Source organism: Anolis carolinensis, chromosome 2, assembly GCF_035594765.1.
Source record: "Anolis carolinensis isolate JA03-04 chromosome 2, rAnoCar3.1.pri, whole genome shotgun sequence".
Classification (NCBI taxonomy): Eukaryota; Metazoa; Chordata; class Lepidosauria; order Squamata; family Dactyloidae; genus Anolis; species Anolis carolinensis.
Genome location: NC_085842.1, coordinates 253915637 through 253932875, shown reverse-complemented (window position 1 = coordinate 253932875; position 17239 = coordinate 253915637). Strand labels below are relative to the sequence as shown.

Below are 17239 nucleotides of genomic sequence, written 5' to 3'. Positions count from 1 at the left end.
AGTCATACCGATTCTTCATTGTCTCCTATGGTATATCAACAGGTGCTTCGGCTTTGCTCAATTATGCATTTGTTTGTATAGAGCTCCTACTGTTACTTTCCTCTAAGCAAAGCCTGGGAAATGGCATTTTAGAAATAATGAACTACTCACAATTTTTGAACTCCCAATTAGTCAGATACTGTTAGAAAGGTAAAGGTTTCCCCTGGCGTTAAGTCCAGTCATGTCTGACTCTGGGGGTTGGTGCTCATCTCCATTTCTAAGCCGAAGAGCCAGCATTGTCCATAGACACCTCCAAGGTCACGTGGCCGGCATGACTGCATGGAGTGCCGTTACCTTCCCGCCGGAGTGGTACGTATTGATCTACTCACATTGGCATGTTTTCAAACTGCTAGGTTGGCAGAAGCTGGAGCTAACAGCAGGCGCTCACTCCACTCCCAGGATTTGAACCTGGGACCTTTCGGTCTGCAAGTTCAGCAGCTCAGTGATTTAACACACTTCGCCACCAGGGCTTCCAGTTACTGTTCCAGTATTTTAAAATAACATTTATTTAAAAATAATATTTTAATGTTTCTCAGATGTGACTAAAATAGCTCCTGTTACCTAAAAAATCCCCACTGAGTATTGGAAGCCATTCCCTTGTGATAGAAAAGATGTCTATGTACCCCAAGATAAAATTCAAAATAAATATGCCGATAGAGGATGCCATTCAAAATCTGTAGGATTATTAGGAGCTTAATAAAGGAATAGCATATCCTCCAACATTTCACAGACAAAACTAAAAAAAATGTGGCCAATCAACATCAGAGTGTGGTCCAAGATGATCAACGTTATTAATGAAAAAGAACATGCAAGCTTAGTTGGGTTGGTTCAGAATTGTTTTCTAGGTTAAACAAGTCAATTTTGAAGACCCCAATGCCTGGGAGACATAGCTCCCAAGGGACTTCCTATCTGGTTATAAACACTTACAACATGAAGAGCCTACAATCGTCATTTGGGACTCTATGGGAATCCTACAATCCTATATGAAGAACATAAAGATCCTACAATCTTCATGTGGGACTCTCTGACTACTATCACTTGTGGAAACCTACTTGATGTAGAACACAGCTTTTTCTTGTCTTGCTTCACAGTGGTTTGCAACCTATGGGTCCCCAGGTGTTTTGGCCTACAACTCCCAGAAATCCCAGCCAGTGGATTTGTGTGTGTGTGTGTGCTCGCATGCATGTGCTGATGTGGAAAGGAGGGATAAAATGTATGAGCAATAAAACTTTTTATTTGTCTACATTCCTAACATGGAAAATGTATGAAGGAACTTCACAATATGTCAACGTAAGTTATTTATTGGATTGAAAAAAAGACTGTGCAGAACAGAATCTTTTCCCCAACAGTAGCCCCACAGATATTCAGTTCAAAAATGGGACGTTTGTCATCATCCATGGTGCCTATGTCACTGAAAGAATCCTGGCCATGTACACCAATAGCTCATACAGAAAGTGAGCCTATATCCAACATTCATGTCATACTAGCAGAGTAAATACCTGTTGATGGAATTGTGCCTGAATTATGCTATTCTAAGAATAGTTGTGCAAGACATAGTGTGAACCACTTGTACAGTCTATTTCATGCAATCTTTTTTATGTAACAAAACTGCACTTGGAAGCCACCAATTTGGTTGCCTCATAATTTGGATCAAATTCATTAAATTTTGTACTTATGAGGCAATATCCAAACTCTAGGCGTGGCCCACACCAAAAATTTATGAATCAAAACTTACCCCATACTTTTTTATTTTAGTTTTGTAAATCTTTGAAAGTTCCCAAAGTCAGTTTCCTTTTTAGTGCAAGGAAGCAATGCAAAGCCAAAAAGGTTGCCTTAGTGCCTTGCCTTTTCTCTAAATTAATGAAGTCTCAGCATTTGGAGTGGAAGGAAGAGGGAGCAATGTTTGCTGGAAACAGCACAAAACTCTAGGGAAATGTAGGTTGGGAAGGGCAGAACTCTATGCCAGTTAATACAAAAAGCCCTGCCCTAAACTACATTTCCCAGAATTCATCAGCATCAGAAAGCACTGATCAGATTTGTCCCTCCCTAAGAGCAGCCAGCAAAAATTCCAATGAATAGTGAATCTCCAAAGAGGAGGACTGATGGATACTTCTAGTAAATAGATCTCTGTGCTGGGCTGGGAAGAAATCCCTAAATGGATGGTGCCCATACTATAGGGGAAGCATATTAATTAGTTTGGCTGAATGGCCATCTGTCACTAGAGTTTTGATAGTGCCCTTCTGCCTGAAAAAAGGGGTGGACTAATGGCTCTTGGGGGTCTCCTCCAACTCTAGGATTCTCTGAAAGTGTAGAATTGGTTAATATTGGTTTCTATTGGTTAATATGACAGACATTTAATAAGATAGTTCTTATTATGACTTTAAAAAAAGTTTGTCAAAACTTTTTTTTAAATCCCTAAAATCAGTAGATGTATGAATATTTCTAAAATTTGGGGAAATGACCCCCTGTTATCTCCTGCCATAGTATAGAAAATTCAAATTCAAAACTTTGAAAATTCTCCAAAACTCTGTGGATGAGTGAAGCATTCTAAAATTTGGTAGGCTAACAGTTGTAGCAAGTTTCACACCAATAGCTTTTAAAATGAGGGAGAAAGGAGCTCCTGAAGTTTCCCCAATTATAGTAATTTATACACAATTACTGTAACAAAATAGTAACAAAATTTCATTACTCTCATTATAGTAACAAATTTTTCATTAACTATACTTTAGAAACACTTTAGAAATGAAATGCCGGCACTTCCCAGTTTTGTTATGACTTTTTAACCATTTTTAATGGATTGCACATCCCTGAATTGTGCACAATAGCTCTGGAGTAGCACAATAACATGACCATTAAGAATTTCAATAATCCCTACTGTTTGGTCTACAGAAATTGAAGTAAATCACATGCTTAAACTCTTCTACTACTTTCATCCAAGAAACCATTTGTTGAGGTAAAAGCAGCCATGGTTCACATGAAGATTGCATTCACCACATAACATTCAGGTTATTGCAAACTATTGTTATGCATTATGCACAGCATAGTGATGGAGAGCTTTTCTTCATTTCGTATTTAGGTGCTTTTTTCACATTGCAATGATGTTTTCCTGTTTGTTTTGTCAAAATGAATTTTTCAGAATCTCCAGCAATGTATGAATTCCAGTCTTATATCTGGACAGAAAGTGATACTTTTGTTGTATAGCAAGGAACAGTCTCTGTGAAAAGAAAGTTTTTTTAAAAAAAACATATTTTAGCAGTTTTCAAATCAGTGAATGCTTATAATACTTATATAAGTGTTGAGATCATCTTTCTAACACACCCTTCACCTTATGCCCAAGTCTACATAATAAAAATTATGTATTAAAAAATCTAATCCCATGGACACCTTCTAAACCATGGAAGCAAACACAGGGGTATAATTCAATAAAACACTGATTGATTCAAATTGCAAGTGGTGTACTAATTTGCCCAACATAACGAAGAGCTGGACATCAATGGCTAAAGAAACAAACCATGGCTTTAATGTTAGTAAATGTAATTGTGTAGTCAGTTCACACTGCACAATTACAGTATTATGATTAAACTGCCACAGATTCATTCTATGGAATTCTGGAGTTTGTGGTTCAAGCGAAGTATTTAGAATTCTCAACCAGAGAACTCTAGTGTCCCATAAAACCATAAATCCCAGAATTCAAAAGGGATAGTTGTGGTACTTAAAATGGACAGAAAAGTAAATTGATTGGCAGGTTGTGTACTGCAACCTATTCTGCCCTTCCTATTGAACCTGCCAGCAGGATAACTGCTGAACAATATGGAATTGCCCTATATTGACATTTCTTTCCCTTCAGGGATAGGGTGGGACACTTTAAATCACTAGTTTCTTCACACTCAGCCCCTTCCTTTTGCATCTATTTTGCTATATAAAAATAGAAGGGAAACCTACCTACTTTCCCATTAAATATCCTATAGTTCCTACAGCAGAAAGTGGGGCACTGAAATTTATTCAAATCTATTACTTTTGCATTTGCTGCATTCATGTTCCCTTGGGATACCTTTGCATGCCCCTTTTCTTTGGATGACCAAACTGTATTTCCAAAGGTTCAACAGATATTTAAGTTATAATAGATATTTAAGGACTGAAAGAAACTTTAATAAGGGGGGAACAGAATTTTTTATTCTCATTCTTTTTCCTCATTGAAATTCCTTTCCCTATCTGTCTTTGTATAGAGGTAGACACTTTAAGAAATTTTATTGTTCTCTAATTCCATAAATCCTTATTCTGTGCTGAACTCTGGATTTTTTATGAAATGCCCATATGAACTCATGTACTATAATTGACTAGTGTTTTTCTGATGTGTTCAGAAAACCAGCTGGAAATTAGTTTCTGCTACATTAGAATGGAAAGGAAATTAGATTGTATCCCCTTTATATATGTGTCTGCACCTCTTTCTTTTAGGTCTGTAATGTAGGCTTTCATAAATTCCTTTTCAAACAGCTCACGATCACGGTCACTTTCTGTTATTTCTTCAATCTCTTGAAATGAGGTTGTTTCAAGAGGTTTATCCTTGAGGCTTATAAATCTGCAAGAAGATGAAATATTAGCATGAAGGTGTTATACAATACTTATCATGAGCAGACTGTTCCTTGCTTTGTGACAAGTGATTTACTACCCCATACATTTTTTGTACTTTCTATTTTGTTATGCAGCTAAATCAGGTTATCTGGGGGCATAAGTTAGCTTCTCTATTCAGTCATGAAGTCCAAAGGACTTTAGCAATAAATGCTAATTCAGAAGTGGTTTTGTGGCAGCAGATATGTAGATGTGTAGAACCCTGGCTACATATGGTTCATTATAGACTCATTTTCCATCTGCTATGGACTATGTAAACAATTCATATACTATCTGCCCAGACAATAAACACTACTTTGAACAACAATATTATGGGGAGGCTGTCTGAACAAAAAGTTGAAGGCACGGTTTTACCATGACTCTATCACTAATTGAAAGTCTGTTGCTTTACCTGCTGGACTATCTATATTATTATCCTTTTTAATGTTTACATCACTGAAAAAGTTTCTTGGGCATAATGGAGTATGATGTCATCAGTTTTCAGATTATCTTCAACACTATCTCTCTTTTCCTAGTGAAATAATGGCTATTCTGAATATCTTCTTAGATTCAGGATGGATGTAGGTCCAGAAGCTGAAACTTAGTCTATGTATGAATACAGGGATTTGTCTGCCCAGTCCACATGGAATTTTCCTTGCCTACATTTGTAGTGCACTGGGTCATCACTGACATTAAGGTATCTATAGCTAACCCAAGTACACCAGCAAGTACACAAAATATCTGTTGTTTTTATCACATTGTGCACCAACCTTGCATTAAAATGTCAATGTAGTGTAGTGTTGGACTTCTGGAAGACCAACATTTGAATCTCCACTACAGTGTCATGGTAACTCACCAGAGGACTTTAGACAAACTAATAAGAAGCCAATGGCAAATTTTCTATGACTAAATCTTGACAAGAAAGCCCTATGATAGCTTCACCCTAGAATCACTGTAAGTTGAATGCAAACAACTGTAAATCTAGAACTACACTTGCTATTTTAACATCCAGTTACTAACCTGGAAGAGATATTTTCAATGTAATTTATTATCTTCTCCCCTCCCACCCTGAACAATATCAGTTATATATGTATAACATGAATGTATGTGAAACGCATGCAACAATCAATTCTATTTATTTCAGAAATCAAATTAGTAGATCCCATACAAAGGTGAGTTAGAAAGCTTTTAGGGTGAGGGGTTCCAAGATGTTTACTTACTTTATACCTCTGCTTGAGTCACAGATAGCTGTGGGCATCTGAGTCAAACTATCACCACTCACAACCAGTAAACTGAGTTTTGACAGGTTGAGTAAAGCGTGTGGAAGATAAGTCAGCTTGTTTTTCTGCAGGAGAAGAGTTTGTAATTCTTCTAGCCTAAAGAAATTAGCAGAGTGGAATAAGTAAATACACTATATGTAATACCTGATGTATCTTTGTTACATACTAACAAACGTCTGCCTGGCATTAAAAGATACTTCCTTTCTTCTTCTTCTTTACCTTTCTATGTATTAGGTGTATGTGTGTGTGTGTCTAATTTCACTCCATGCTTGTGTGTAAAATAGTAGTAATAAAGCACTGTTATGTGAAATATATAATATTCCATTTCATTTTTCTTTTTCTTTTAGCCACAAGTAAGAATGTGGAGCCTTGATTTATTCAAGCTCAATTTGTGGGGGCAGAAATTAAGCTTGGTATTTTATTTTGTTTCCTAACTTTCCTTTTCCTCCTCTACCCACTCCATTGCTGCCAGTGGATATGTCTTTATATCCCTCATGAGGGAGAAACAACTGTATAGAGAAAACTAAGTGTGGTAGAGGAAGGCCCCAAGAAAAACTGTCAGCTGTCATAATATTTCCATCTTTAAAAAAGAATGTAAAGATCCTGGTTTCCCCCTCATTTTTGATAAGGTTTTTTCCAATGTTTTCTATACAAATTTTTACGCAAAACATAATGCTTTCTGCACAGAAAATATTGGAGTTTTGCTTTTTTCATAATATGGAAAACAAAGCAACTTTACATTCTTACTTCATACCCACCCACTTTTAATGTAGACATTACATTGAGCTATTGATGCTAAAAGCAAATGCCACTGAAAAGACAATAAAGACAATGACCTGTCTATGTCTTGTGGGAGATCTCTGAGGTTATTGCTGCTCAAATCCAGCCACTGCAAACTTGACATCCGGAGCACACATATTGGAATTGAGACAAATTTGTTTGCTGATACATCTACGAATGTCACTTGTTTCAAGTTACTTAGCTGTAAAAAAACATTGCATTATTTAAGAAAATATTCAGTGAGGAAAGCATGCATTTAATTATGCTACTTGAAGTTTCTCTGCCAGACAGTGAATGTTACTCCCTCATATATGGCTTCATGCCACCAGAAACAGAGCTGCATTTATCACAACTCTTTCTCTGTGTATCTCACAACAAATGCATTTCAGTTTCCCATTTCTCACATGGGATATACATTTTCCCTCAGGGGTTTTCTTCTGTTTGGGGAATGTTCCATTTTATCAGAGCTGAAACAGCAATACTGTATGCCTCTTGGAGAAATGCTGATAGTCTCCCCAACCAGTTAGAAGTCCTGGTGGAACAGGCAAAGAGTACAAGCTACAACTGTGACAATCTGTGATTATTTCCAGGCTTCTGAAACAATTTTATTTTCTCAGTGAGCATGCACTACATTTCCATAGTGGATTCCAAGTCATTAGCTACCATTATATAAACCAGGAAACTCAGGGTGATTATTGTGACGCCTGGAACCACATAGAATCCTTGGAAAGGTTCAGTGTAGCCTTTATTACCATCACTGACCCCAACATATACTCACATCCCTTACACCCCTTAAATTCGCTTAAATGTGCTGTTTCAGTAGGTCCTTGATGCAGCAGGTGTGCAAACCCAAAATTGGAACAGGTCCACATGGCTGGGAATCACCTTCTCCTTTCCCTGCACTCTGCTATCTCTCATGCTTCTTCCTGGTTGAACAGACACCTTTGTTGATGCCAGCAAAGGTGCCTGGCAGTGGCCAGGAGCCCTCCTGCTGCCTGCTGCAGTAACAAGGACAATAATCCAAGTAAGGGTAACCATACAGAAGGACCAAATAGGATTCAGACTGACTGAACATGGAGTGAGCAATGGTGCCTAATTTCTCACTAGACTTCCTATTATTAAACTAGTAGTAGTTCCAGATTCTAGAAAGCTTGACCAGCTGGCTTTTATATAGCGAACTTCTATTAAAAGACAAAGAAATGTGTGCTGTCATTTTTTTTTCTAACTCTTTGGACTCTGGACAACTTTGTGAAGAGGGCTATAGCTACTTTTTAATTAGAGCAAATCAAATTATTTCCACAGGCTATTCAGAGACCAGCTCAAAATCTGCCAGCTCGACTGCTACTTCAGAATATTGGTTGAAATTGGGAGCACACCTTATTTGTGCATCTGTAATTGCAAGAATATTGCAATAAAAGTATCACTGTGCTTATTCCCTTATCATCTTCTATAGAGCCTAAGATAAGTCAGACTGCAGACATTTCCAACAGTTGGAGGTAGTATGAGAGGCATTTTTACTATGGTGTTAGAGTATTTTCTTTTGTCCCACTGTCATCTCTGTCAAATTCGTATTGCAGGGTTTTGCTTAGCTCTTTAAAAACATGCCAAACTGTCTGACAGAGACAGGAGTGTGTGTCTGTGTGCATGTGTGAGTGCTTGAAGGTCACATACCACCTTCAAGACAAGCCAGAAGTTGGTTATTAGTTCTCAGTCACCAGTTCTTGATTCTCACGGAAGTGCGAAACAGATCTGAAGGAGTAAACTTTATAAGAAGATGAGGTTTAAATGCCCTTCCACTCCCAAATAAATTGTGGCTTATCCATGACATACGTATATTCATTTGAATGGAAAATCTCTTCCTTTGAGGTATATGACAATTCATTCCATCAAAGGTGTTGTTTTCTCACAGTGCTTTTCGGCATGCAATGATTACAGATCCTTAACAATTATAAATAAGGAATTAGCCATGTACAACAGACAATAACCTTTGAGCCATCCCAAATCATTAGCTATGATTATGACACATTACTGAGGATTTTGTGTAACCAATAAAGTAGAAACAAGAAAATTTGAATACTATTTCATTCTCACAACCTACATTATTTATTTTACTACATGGTATACTTTTATTGGGAAATCAAGTTTTTCCCTTTAAATTACAAAATATGAATGTACTCATCGTTAACTATCCAAACACAGGAGAAACATGAGGAAAATAATTAGGTTGGCTGGTTTTGTTTTGTTTTCTTATTTAAAAATCAATGTTTTGTATTACCAAAGTGGATACAAAGAACAGACTTTTAAATGGCTATTAAAATGATTGAAGAACTATTAACGTCAAAGTGTTTTCAAGATGGTTTTGAACTATAACACCTATTCTTTAACAATTGTCCTCCAAAAGATAGTATTAAAGACTGAAATTGTCGTACCTTTTTTGATAGAGAGCAATGTTATTCATATTCTCAAAAAAAGTAAGAATCAAAACTCCTCCTTTCTTCAGAGCAAAACTAGAAACACACAGGCTAGAACTCCCTCAGTTTCATTTTAGCAAGAGCTTATGTGGACTACAAATTACTTTCTCAAATGTAAGAGGGAATATACAAGTATCAAGCATTTGGAGTTACATAGTGGTGGAGATGGGAAAAGAATCAAATAAGAAGCAGAAAATTACTGCTGTGTTATAAGTACTTCTCATAAACCCTCCAGTCTACATATAGAACAATAATAATAGTAACAACAACAACAACAACAACAACAACAACAACAACAACAATTTATTTATACCCCGTCCTCTCTCTCTGGAGGGACTCAGGCCAGTTTCCAAAATATAACAAAAATGGCAAACATTCAACGCCAGGAGCAAATAAACAACAGTCATAACAAAACATGAAATAAAATAAACTAAAGGTTACTTATAAACAACAGAACTTGAACCAAGGATAAGAAAAATACCAGTTAAAACACAATATATAATACACTAAAAGCCTAATAAATTATATCACAACAGTGGACTGAGGTATGTTTTAGATGTCTATGTGAGGATGTGTGTAATCCTCCTCCTCTCCATAAACTAGATTGCACAGGTAGGTCTTTCAAAGCTTTTTAAAGGAGAGGAGAGATGGGGCCATTTTTAGTTCTTTAGGGATGGAGTTCCAGAGGTGGGGAGAGGCCATGGAGATGGCCAGCTCATTCCACCAACCGCACTTGAGACAGGGGTGGGACCAAGAGCAGGGCCTCATCCACTGGCAGCAGTGCTCGTACTGGTTTGTAAGCGGAGATGTGGTTTTTCAAATAATATGTGCCCAGACCATTTAGGACTTTATTGGTAATAACCAGCACTTTGTATTTAGCCTGGACGCAGACGAGCAGCCAGTGGAGCGGCTGTAACATGGGAGTGGTTCTCTCCCTGTATGGAGCTCCAGTTAGTAACCTGGCTGCCGATCTCTGAACTAATTGCAGCTTCTGAACTATCTTCAAAGGCAGCCCCACGAAGAGAACATTGTAGTAGTCTGGATGGAAAGTAGCCAAGGAATGGACTACCGTGGTCAGATCTGGCATCTCAAGTTATGGACGCAGCTGGCACACAAGTTTTAGTTGTGTGAAGGTGCTCTTGGCCACCACCGATACCTGGGGTTCCAAGGTCAACTATGAGTCCAGGGGCACCCCCAGACTGGGACTTCTTCTTCAAAAAAGACTGCCTTAAAATGCAAAAAGCAGAGCAAAAAGCAGCATGTGTCACCTTAAAATGTCAGAAGCAAGCAGCAACCAACTTAAGGCTAGTCTGTAAAACATTGCATCCTCTGACTATATTCTTATGAAGTCTTACTTGAATGTAATAAACGTAGGCTACATAGGACTGTACCATGCTGCAGCACGTTTATACACCTTTATTTGGCTTTCGCTTACTAGGTTACACAAATAAGCAAGCATAGCCTTGAACTGGATGTATTTGAGGAGGATTCTCATGCAGGCAAACACATTTAAGTCTTCCATGGCCCAGAGGGTAGAAAATGATCACTGCTTACTTGCATCAGTTAATTAAATGTGCAGTCTTCCCCATGGAAATCAATGGGACATAAAAGAATCTAACTTTGTCTAGATCACACTCATTATATTAAAATCAATTGAGCTTACTATCAAGAAACAGATTAAGGATCAGAATGTTAATGTTCCCAGTTCTTTTAAAAGTCTGCTGGAGAATAATATTCTTCCTTTAATCTAATAGTTTTCCTGGAACACACAAGATACCTGAAAGCCAAGAAATCAAATTAATCCTTTTTACTAGAAAAGGCACAAAAAAGAAAACAACCTGGGAAATTATAAGGAGGGGAAATGTTTTCTTTTGATCATGGGTGTTCAATCCATAAACCCCATTAATTTCACTGGAATAGTATTTGAACATAGTCAAAATGTGCTTTATTGTGCCCCATTGCCTTATTCCACCCAGCAAACTGTCATATGACTTCCATTAATTTACTGGAAATGATTCCTTTGAGATAAAAAACAGAAGTTGCCAACATTTGCTGTATTTTAGCCTGTGTTGAAAGATTAGGCTACGCTAAAATTAGAATACTCTTTATCTAGCATTATGCCTCTCTCCGTTCTAGATTTCACACATTTGGAATTTATTCACACTATGTAATATAGCTATTATTCCACTTTAACTGCCATGCTTCCCACCTTGTGGGATTTAGGCAAAGGCATTTAAAACTTTTAGCCAAAGAACTCCACTGTGGCATCAGGCTACAAACTCCTAAATTCCATAGGATGGAATATGGTAGTTAAACTGGAATAATAGCTCTAAATATGTGTGGTGCGTATGGGCTCAAGGGAAAATCCTCTTTCCCTCTCTCTTCCTCTCTGTTTCTCTTTTATCAACAGCAACTGTGAATAAGGTTCAACAACAGATTAAAACCCTCCTCCCATTAAACAGATGGCAGTGAACTAGTTGTCAGCTCCTCTTCTGTAACACGATCCATGATTTCCTCTCTACCAAAAGACCTGGTCAGATATCACATCTCTTCAGATGTCATCAAGTATTTCAACTTCCCAAGCCAACTGCTGGACTACAAAATTATATAATGTTAACATGAAAGTGAATAATATTCCATAACTAACATGGAGCTCACTGGCTGGCAAGCTGAATATGGAAATACAATGAACAAAACTTATTTTAGAGCTTTTTTTTTCCTTCAAGGAGGTCAGGGCAGGTATATGGTGTACTGTTCCCTATTTCAATTTTACAACTACTGTATTTGAGATAAGTGACACTGAGACAGGGCCAGCCACACATTAAGCTTCATGGCTGAGGAGAGCTGAATCTAGTGGTGGTACAATTATTATTATTATTATTATTATTATTATTAAATTTATTTATACCCCACTTTAGCTCCCCTGAAGGGGGCTCAAAGCAACTTAACATAAAAGCATCAGCATAACAATTTAAAAATATACAAATATATGAACATTAAAACATGATTAAATATAAGCAGTATTAAAAAAATCCCAGTTAAAAATCATTAAAATAAATTCAAAGTTAAAAAAACAAAATTTTTACATTTACACTGTAGAATTAATGCAGTTTGAAACCACTTCATTTGCCATGGCTCAATACTTTGGATCATGACAGTTGAAGTTATACAACAAGTTTCTGCATAGCACACAGACCCACCCCCCACCCAATTTGCAGTTATTGCACTGTAAATCCAATGTCTATCCAGGTTGCATCTCTGCTGCTTATTGTTCACTTTTACAATATATAAACAATATGGAAGAGACATAAAACCAGGGCATGCTTATATATGGTTTTTATCCTTCTTTTAAGTCCAAATGATGCTGGACATCAAGTTCATTGCAAATAGAACGTGGTTGCACAATTATAAAGCTGGAGAAGACCCTAAGGACCATCTAATACAAATCTCCTTTTCACTGCAGAATTCAACTTCCACTTTAAAACCTCCAAGACAGATCTCACCACCTTCTGAGTCCATCTATTTTCCTGTCAAATGATTCTTATCATCAGAAAGTTCTTCCTAAAGTATAGCCAGATTTCATTTTTTTTAGTTTGAGTTCATTGCCTTGGGTCTCTATCCTCTAGAGCAGCCAAAAACAAACTCACTCAATCTTCTACATGATAGCCCTTCAGATACTTATATCACCAGTCACTCTTCTTTTCTCTAGGGTAAACATATCCAATTCCCTCAATTATTCTTCATGAGGTTTGATTTCCACATCCTTTACCATCTCTCTTTCCCTTCTCTTGAAATGCTTTGCCTTATTGATGTCCTTAAACTCCAAAATGAACACAAGGTGAGGTATGACCAAAACAGAACAGAGTAGAATTATTATGTTCCTTGATCTGGCTGGTTAAATAGTTCAGTTCTCACTGAGCAGCCTGGAATTCTTTCCAAGAACAGATTGCCAGTGCTGTAGATGTCTTACTAATAATTATGAGAAGAGGGAGATTGATATAATTACGTATGTTCCAAAAGCAATGCAGCCTGCATCTGACAGTAGCACTCTTTTGTCTTAGGCCATTTAAATGCAGCCAAAATGAAGTAGACTCACCACTCAACTGCTGTAGGAAGTCCTGGTGATGCATAGCTGGATTCACAGCAGAAGAACTCAGTATTTTGGAGGCACGGAAATCGGGATCAGACTGGATCCACTGTTCACACTTCCAATGGACACACTGATGAGGTACTGCCAACAAGCAGCTCCCTCCCAGCTAACCAGCAGCCTTCTTTCTGATGTTGTCACACCAGAACACCCAGCAACACAACCAGAAATGTGACACTGCCAGCAAGCCTCTGGAAGGGAGCTGCTTGTTGTCTGATGCAGTGGTTGTTGTGGTGGCCCCATTGCACCCTAAACTTAGCCAGCCAAAGGACTCGGGATGCTCCTGGGCTGCATTGGAGCAGCGCCACAGTGCTTAAACTCAGATTAGCCAAGCAAGTATAGACACCATCTTTGTTTCAATTTTCCTTTCTTACTACTACAGGAAGTTGCCTTTAGGTATGTATGCTACAGGAAGGTCACATGCAGACCAAATTTTAGATATTGATACTCTCCTTGCTCTGCTTGTACTTCTGCTCTCAGCAAGAAATGGATCTGACAGAAGAGATAACACATGCACCAATGCTAGACATTATATAAACATGTTTATATGGTTTGCTTTGGACATTGAATGGTTGCCTTATGTTGGAAACTGCCCTGAGTCCTTTGGGGAGATAGGGTGGTCTATAACTAATTCTTATTTATTATTGCATTATATAGATATCTACAGTATTTCTAGGCCCAACAAAATAAGGAAATGTGAAATATAATCACCTGTCTGAAAGACATGTGATCACTTTGAGAGAAGTCCACTATACATACAGTGTACATGTACTGGGAGTTTCGACTCATGCTGAACTTCCATCCTAATCTTTTATGACTAAGACAGATGATACTATAAATGTAACAAAAAAGCAATGTGACTTGGATGGCTGAATTCCAATATGGGGCAAATACCGTCCTGTTGGCCCATGTATCAAATGCTTAATGTACTACCCACACTACACAAACTGCCAGTACACCCAGGTGCATACATAAGAAGCTGCCTTGAAGATGTGCTATTAGTCATAAAGAGCTAGTGACTAGTGGGCAATTCACTTCTTCCAAATTTTCTTAATTGTATGGCACAAAAGTACCTCTTGTATTTTATAATCCCTTGGAAATAGGATTTGACAAATACATATGAAGGAATGAACTAACATAAGGGAGAGAGAAAACTGAGTTTGTTATGCCTCGGAATATATGGTGTTCTTATTATAACACATAAAGAAGAGTTCCCCCGAGTTCTTTCTTTTCAGGCTATAGTTATCAAATTCTGACTCATTCTAGTATGATACTGAAACCAAATGGAGTTTTTAGTTAATCTTTTTGTTTTCTTGTGAAATGCTAACAACCATCCCTGGGGTGTAGGGCACAGAGGAAATTATAACAGCTCAGTGGTATATTTATTAAATAAAGCCCTGTACATTTTATTTGCTGTGGAAGACAGATGGGTTTTTGCATCTCAGGTAACATTTTATTTTTCAACAAGTACATCGACCTTATCATTTTTACCTCAGCAATTTATTTTGCCACCTCTCCCTTCCCTTGCTCCACGTCTTAAGCACTTTGTTATCCAGCTCTGAATCAGTCACAATGCAAGCTTTGTGCAAACTTCATTTTATACCCTCGCTGTGTTTGACAGTCAAACTACCTGGCCACCATTACTGTTGTCCTGATATTTTAATCAAACTTGTCATCTTTATTTGACAAATGATTTAATTTTTTCTTATCTTAATAATTTTACTTTAAAATATTTCCTGTGTAACATTCCAAAGAACCTATTGCTTCCCAGTTCTCTGGCAGTTAAAGTTTCAATACAGAGAAAAGGACACTATGTCCCTGAATGGAAAGATCAATTTGATTAATGGGTGTGCTTTCAGATCTGCTTTTTTCCCCCTATCTTTTTGTCATTGAAAGGGGATTCACTGATAAGGTTGTTTGTGGTTTTAATACATTACATGGCATATCAAAAAGCAGAGGTTAGGATCATTGGAATTATTAGCTCCACCCTCACCTCACCTCACCTCTCTAAAACATAGTGTTAGCAATCAGATACATTGGTTTACACCTAGACTTAGTCATGTTTAGTGCAGAGCCACTGAAAATAAAGGTAATAAATTAGTTGTGACTAACATATATCACAATGATTTCAGTGGATTTACTCTAAGCATTTCTACATCTTTTTAAAAATAAATATTGAATATGTATGTAGGATATCACAATTCACAATCACATCACTGAAAAGTCAGAAGAAGTAAACAGCCATTTGTACATCTTGATCCAAATTAATAAATGTGCCAGAATCTGCACTAGATAAAAATGGAGCTTGTAGTTTTCAGTCCATTTTATTACTTTTATATTATGTTTGTAGGCTTCAAACCAGAAGTAGCAAATCTCATAAGGTTGCCTATTTTCATCATGATGGAATTTTCCTAGCCTTGAAATTTGTACCAAATCAAGTTATTTTCCACCTAGAGTGGTTGGTTTATGACTGTAATAAGGTTATCAATGAGTTGGCTGCACATTTCTTATCTCCTGTGGGAGTGCAGAGTTACTTCGCACTTATATCCTTTACCATTGTTGGGCCATTGTTTTGATTTGGGCTTTTTATGGATTAATTAGATTTACTTAATCAAAATCTGCATATATATTGCCACCTTCAGTCACCAGAAGGCTTCCTTAATCTTCCACAATCAGGGCTCCAACTACACCTATCAGATAAATCTAGAGCTGGTCCAATGCAGCTCTGGGAGCATCCTTGGAACCCTTTAGCTATCCACATCTGCAGCTGGTCTGAGGTCACCAATAAGCAGATCGTTCCTTGGCAATGTCATATTTCAGTGCTGGCAATGTCATATGTCCAAACACGTGGCTTGGTGCCAGAAATTATATCACCAGAAAAGCAACATTGTCAGAAAGCATGTGGGAGAGAGCTGCTTGTCTGCAGTGACATAGCAGGAGATCCAGTTGTCCACAGCTCCAAAACTGCAAGACCGCTCTGGAGCTTCCATGTTTCTTAGACACAAATTGATAGCTGGATGCAATGGTTGTACTCCAAATCTAACTATGTATCTCATGTGTTCTCTACAGCAGCACAGCAGTAAATCCTCTTTATTTTGGCTGTGTAGACAAGACTCAGGGGAACCACAAATAGGCCTGAGATAGTCATTTCTTCAGAGGGCATTAAAACATCAACATGTTGCTTTCCTCTGAATAGCTCCTATAATCATTAAACAGTTGAATAAGGCAAAGACTTAGAGAAGATGTGCTGTCTTGTAAGGGTACAGAGGAGTGTAAACAAACACCAAAGCAGAGAGAGAGAAGAAATTGAGGGAAAGAAAAAAAAGTAAAGCCGAAAAGAGAGAACAGAAAGACCACAAAGAAAAATTTCAATAGGGAGGGAAGGAGGTTTTTCTAATAATTGCAAACCTGGATAATTCTACAGGATCTATAGTAAAAAGTAAGGAGGAGAAAGCCAGTCATTTCAGTCTTCCCTCTATAGAATAGGAACCCACTAATTAAGAGGAAAGTCACTATTTGACGCTATGCTGCACAGAACAGGAAACAATTAGCTACAGATATATCATGGAGAAACCTTCTAACAAATGCACAATGTCACCAGAAAGCCTTTTATACAGGTGGCTACTGCAACTGCATTTTAAGTGAGGGAAGAATGACTCCAAAGCATGTCTCATTAAGTATATTTATAGAGAAATCAAAAGAAGAGAGTGAGAGTATTTCAACTGCTGGTGGAATGACTTATACTGAGACAACACCATCTTCAAAGCAGCATAGTTACACTCAACATTCTGTCTGGCTATAATCCTCATTCTTCACTGTTTGGACCTAACTACATAAAGAGTTTCCATGCCAGTAGCTATGGCTGCCAAGCCTGTGCAGTGGTGGCATGGAGTGACTCTGTGCAATTAAGTCAA

At 37.6% G+C, this 17239-nt stretch overlaps 1 protein-coding gene across 4 annotated transcripts in view; it reads right to left on the bottom strand.

Moving 5' to 3' along the window:
- Positions 1-1324: 1324 nt before the first annotated feature.
- Positions 1325-17239, bottom strand: part of lrrc2 (leucine rich repeat containing 2) — a 77901-nt gene continuing 61986 nt past the window's right edge. For all 4 annotated transcript variants that reach the window (XM_008103195.3, XM_003216446.4, XM_008103196.3 and 1 more), the window contains 4 exons: positions 6764-6909; positions 5868-6023; positions 4482-4618; positions 1325-3253 (listed from right to left, as the gene is read on the bottom strand). In XM_008103195.3, the coding sequence (XP_008101402.1) occupies positions 3204-3253; positions 4482-4618; positions 5868-6023; positions 6764-6909 (489 nt within the window). In that variant the 3' untranslated portion in view covers positions 1325-3203. The remainder of the gene's footprint in view (positions 3254-4481; positions 4619-5867; positions 6024-6763; positions 6910-17239) is intronic.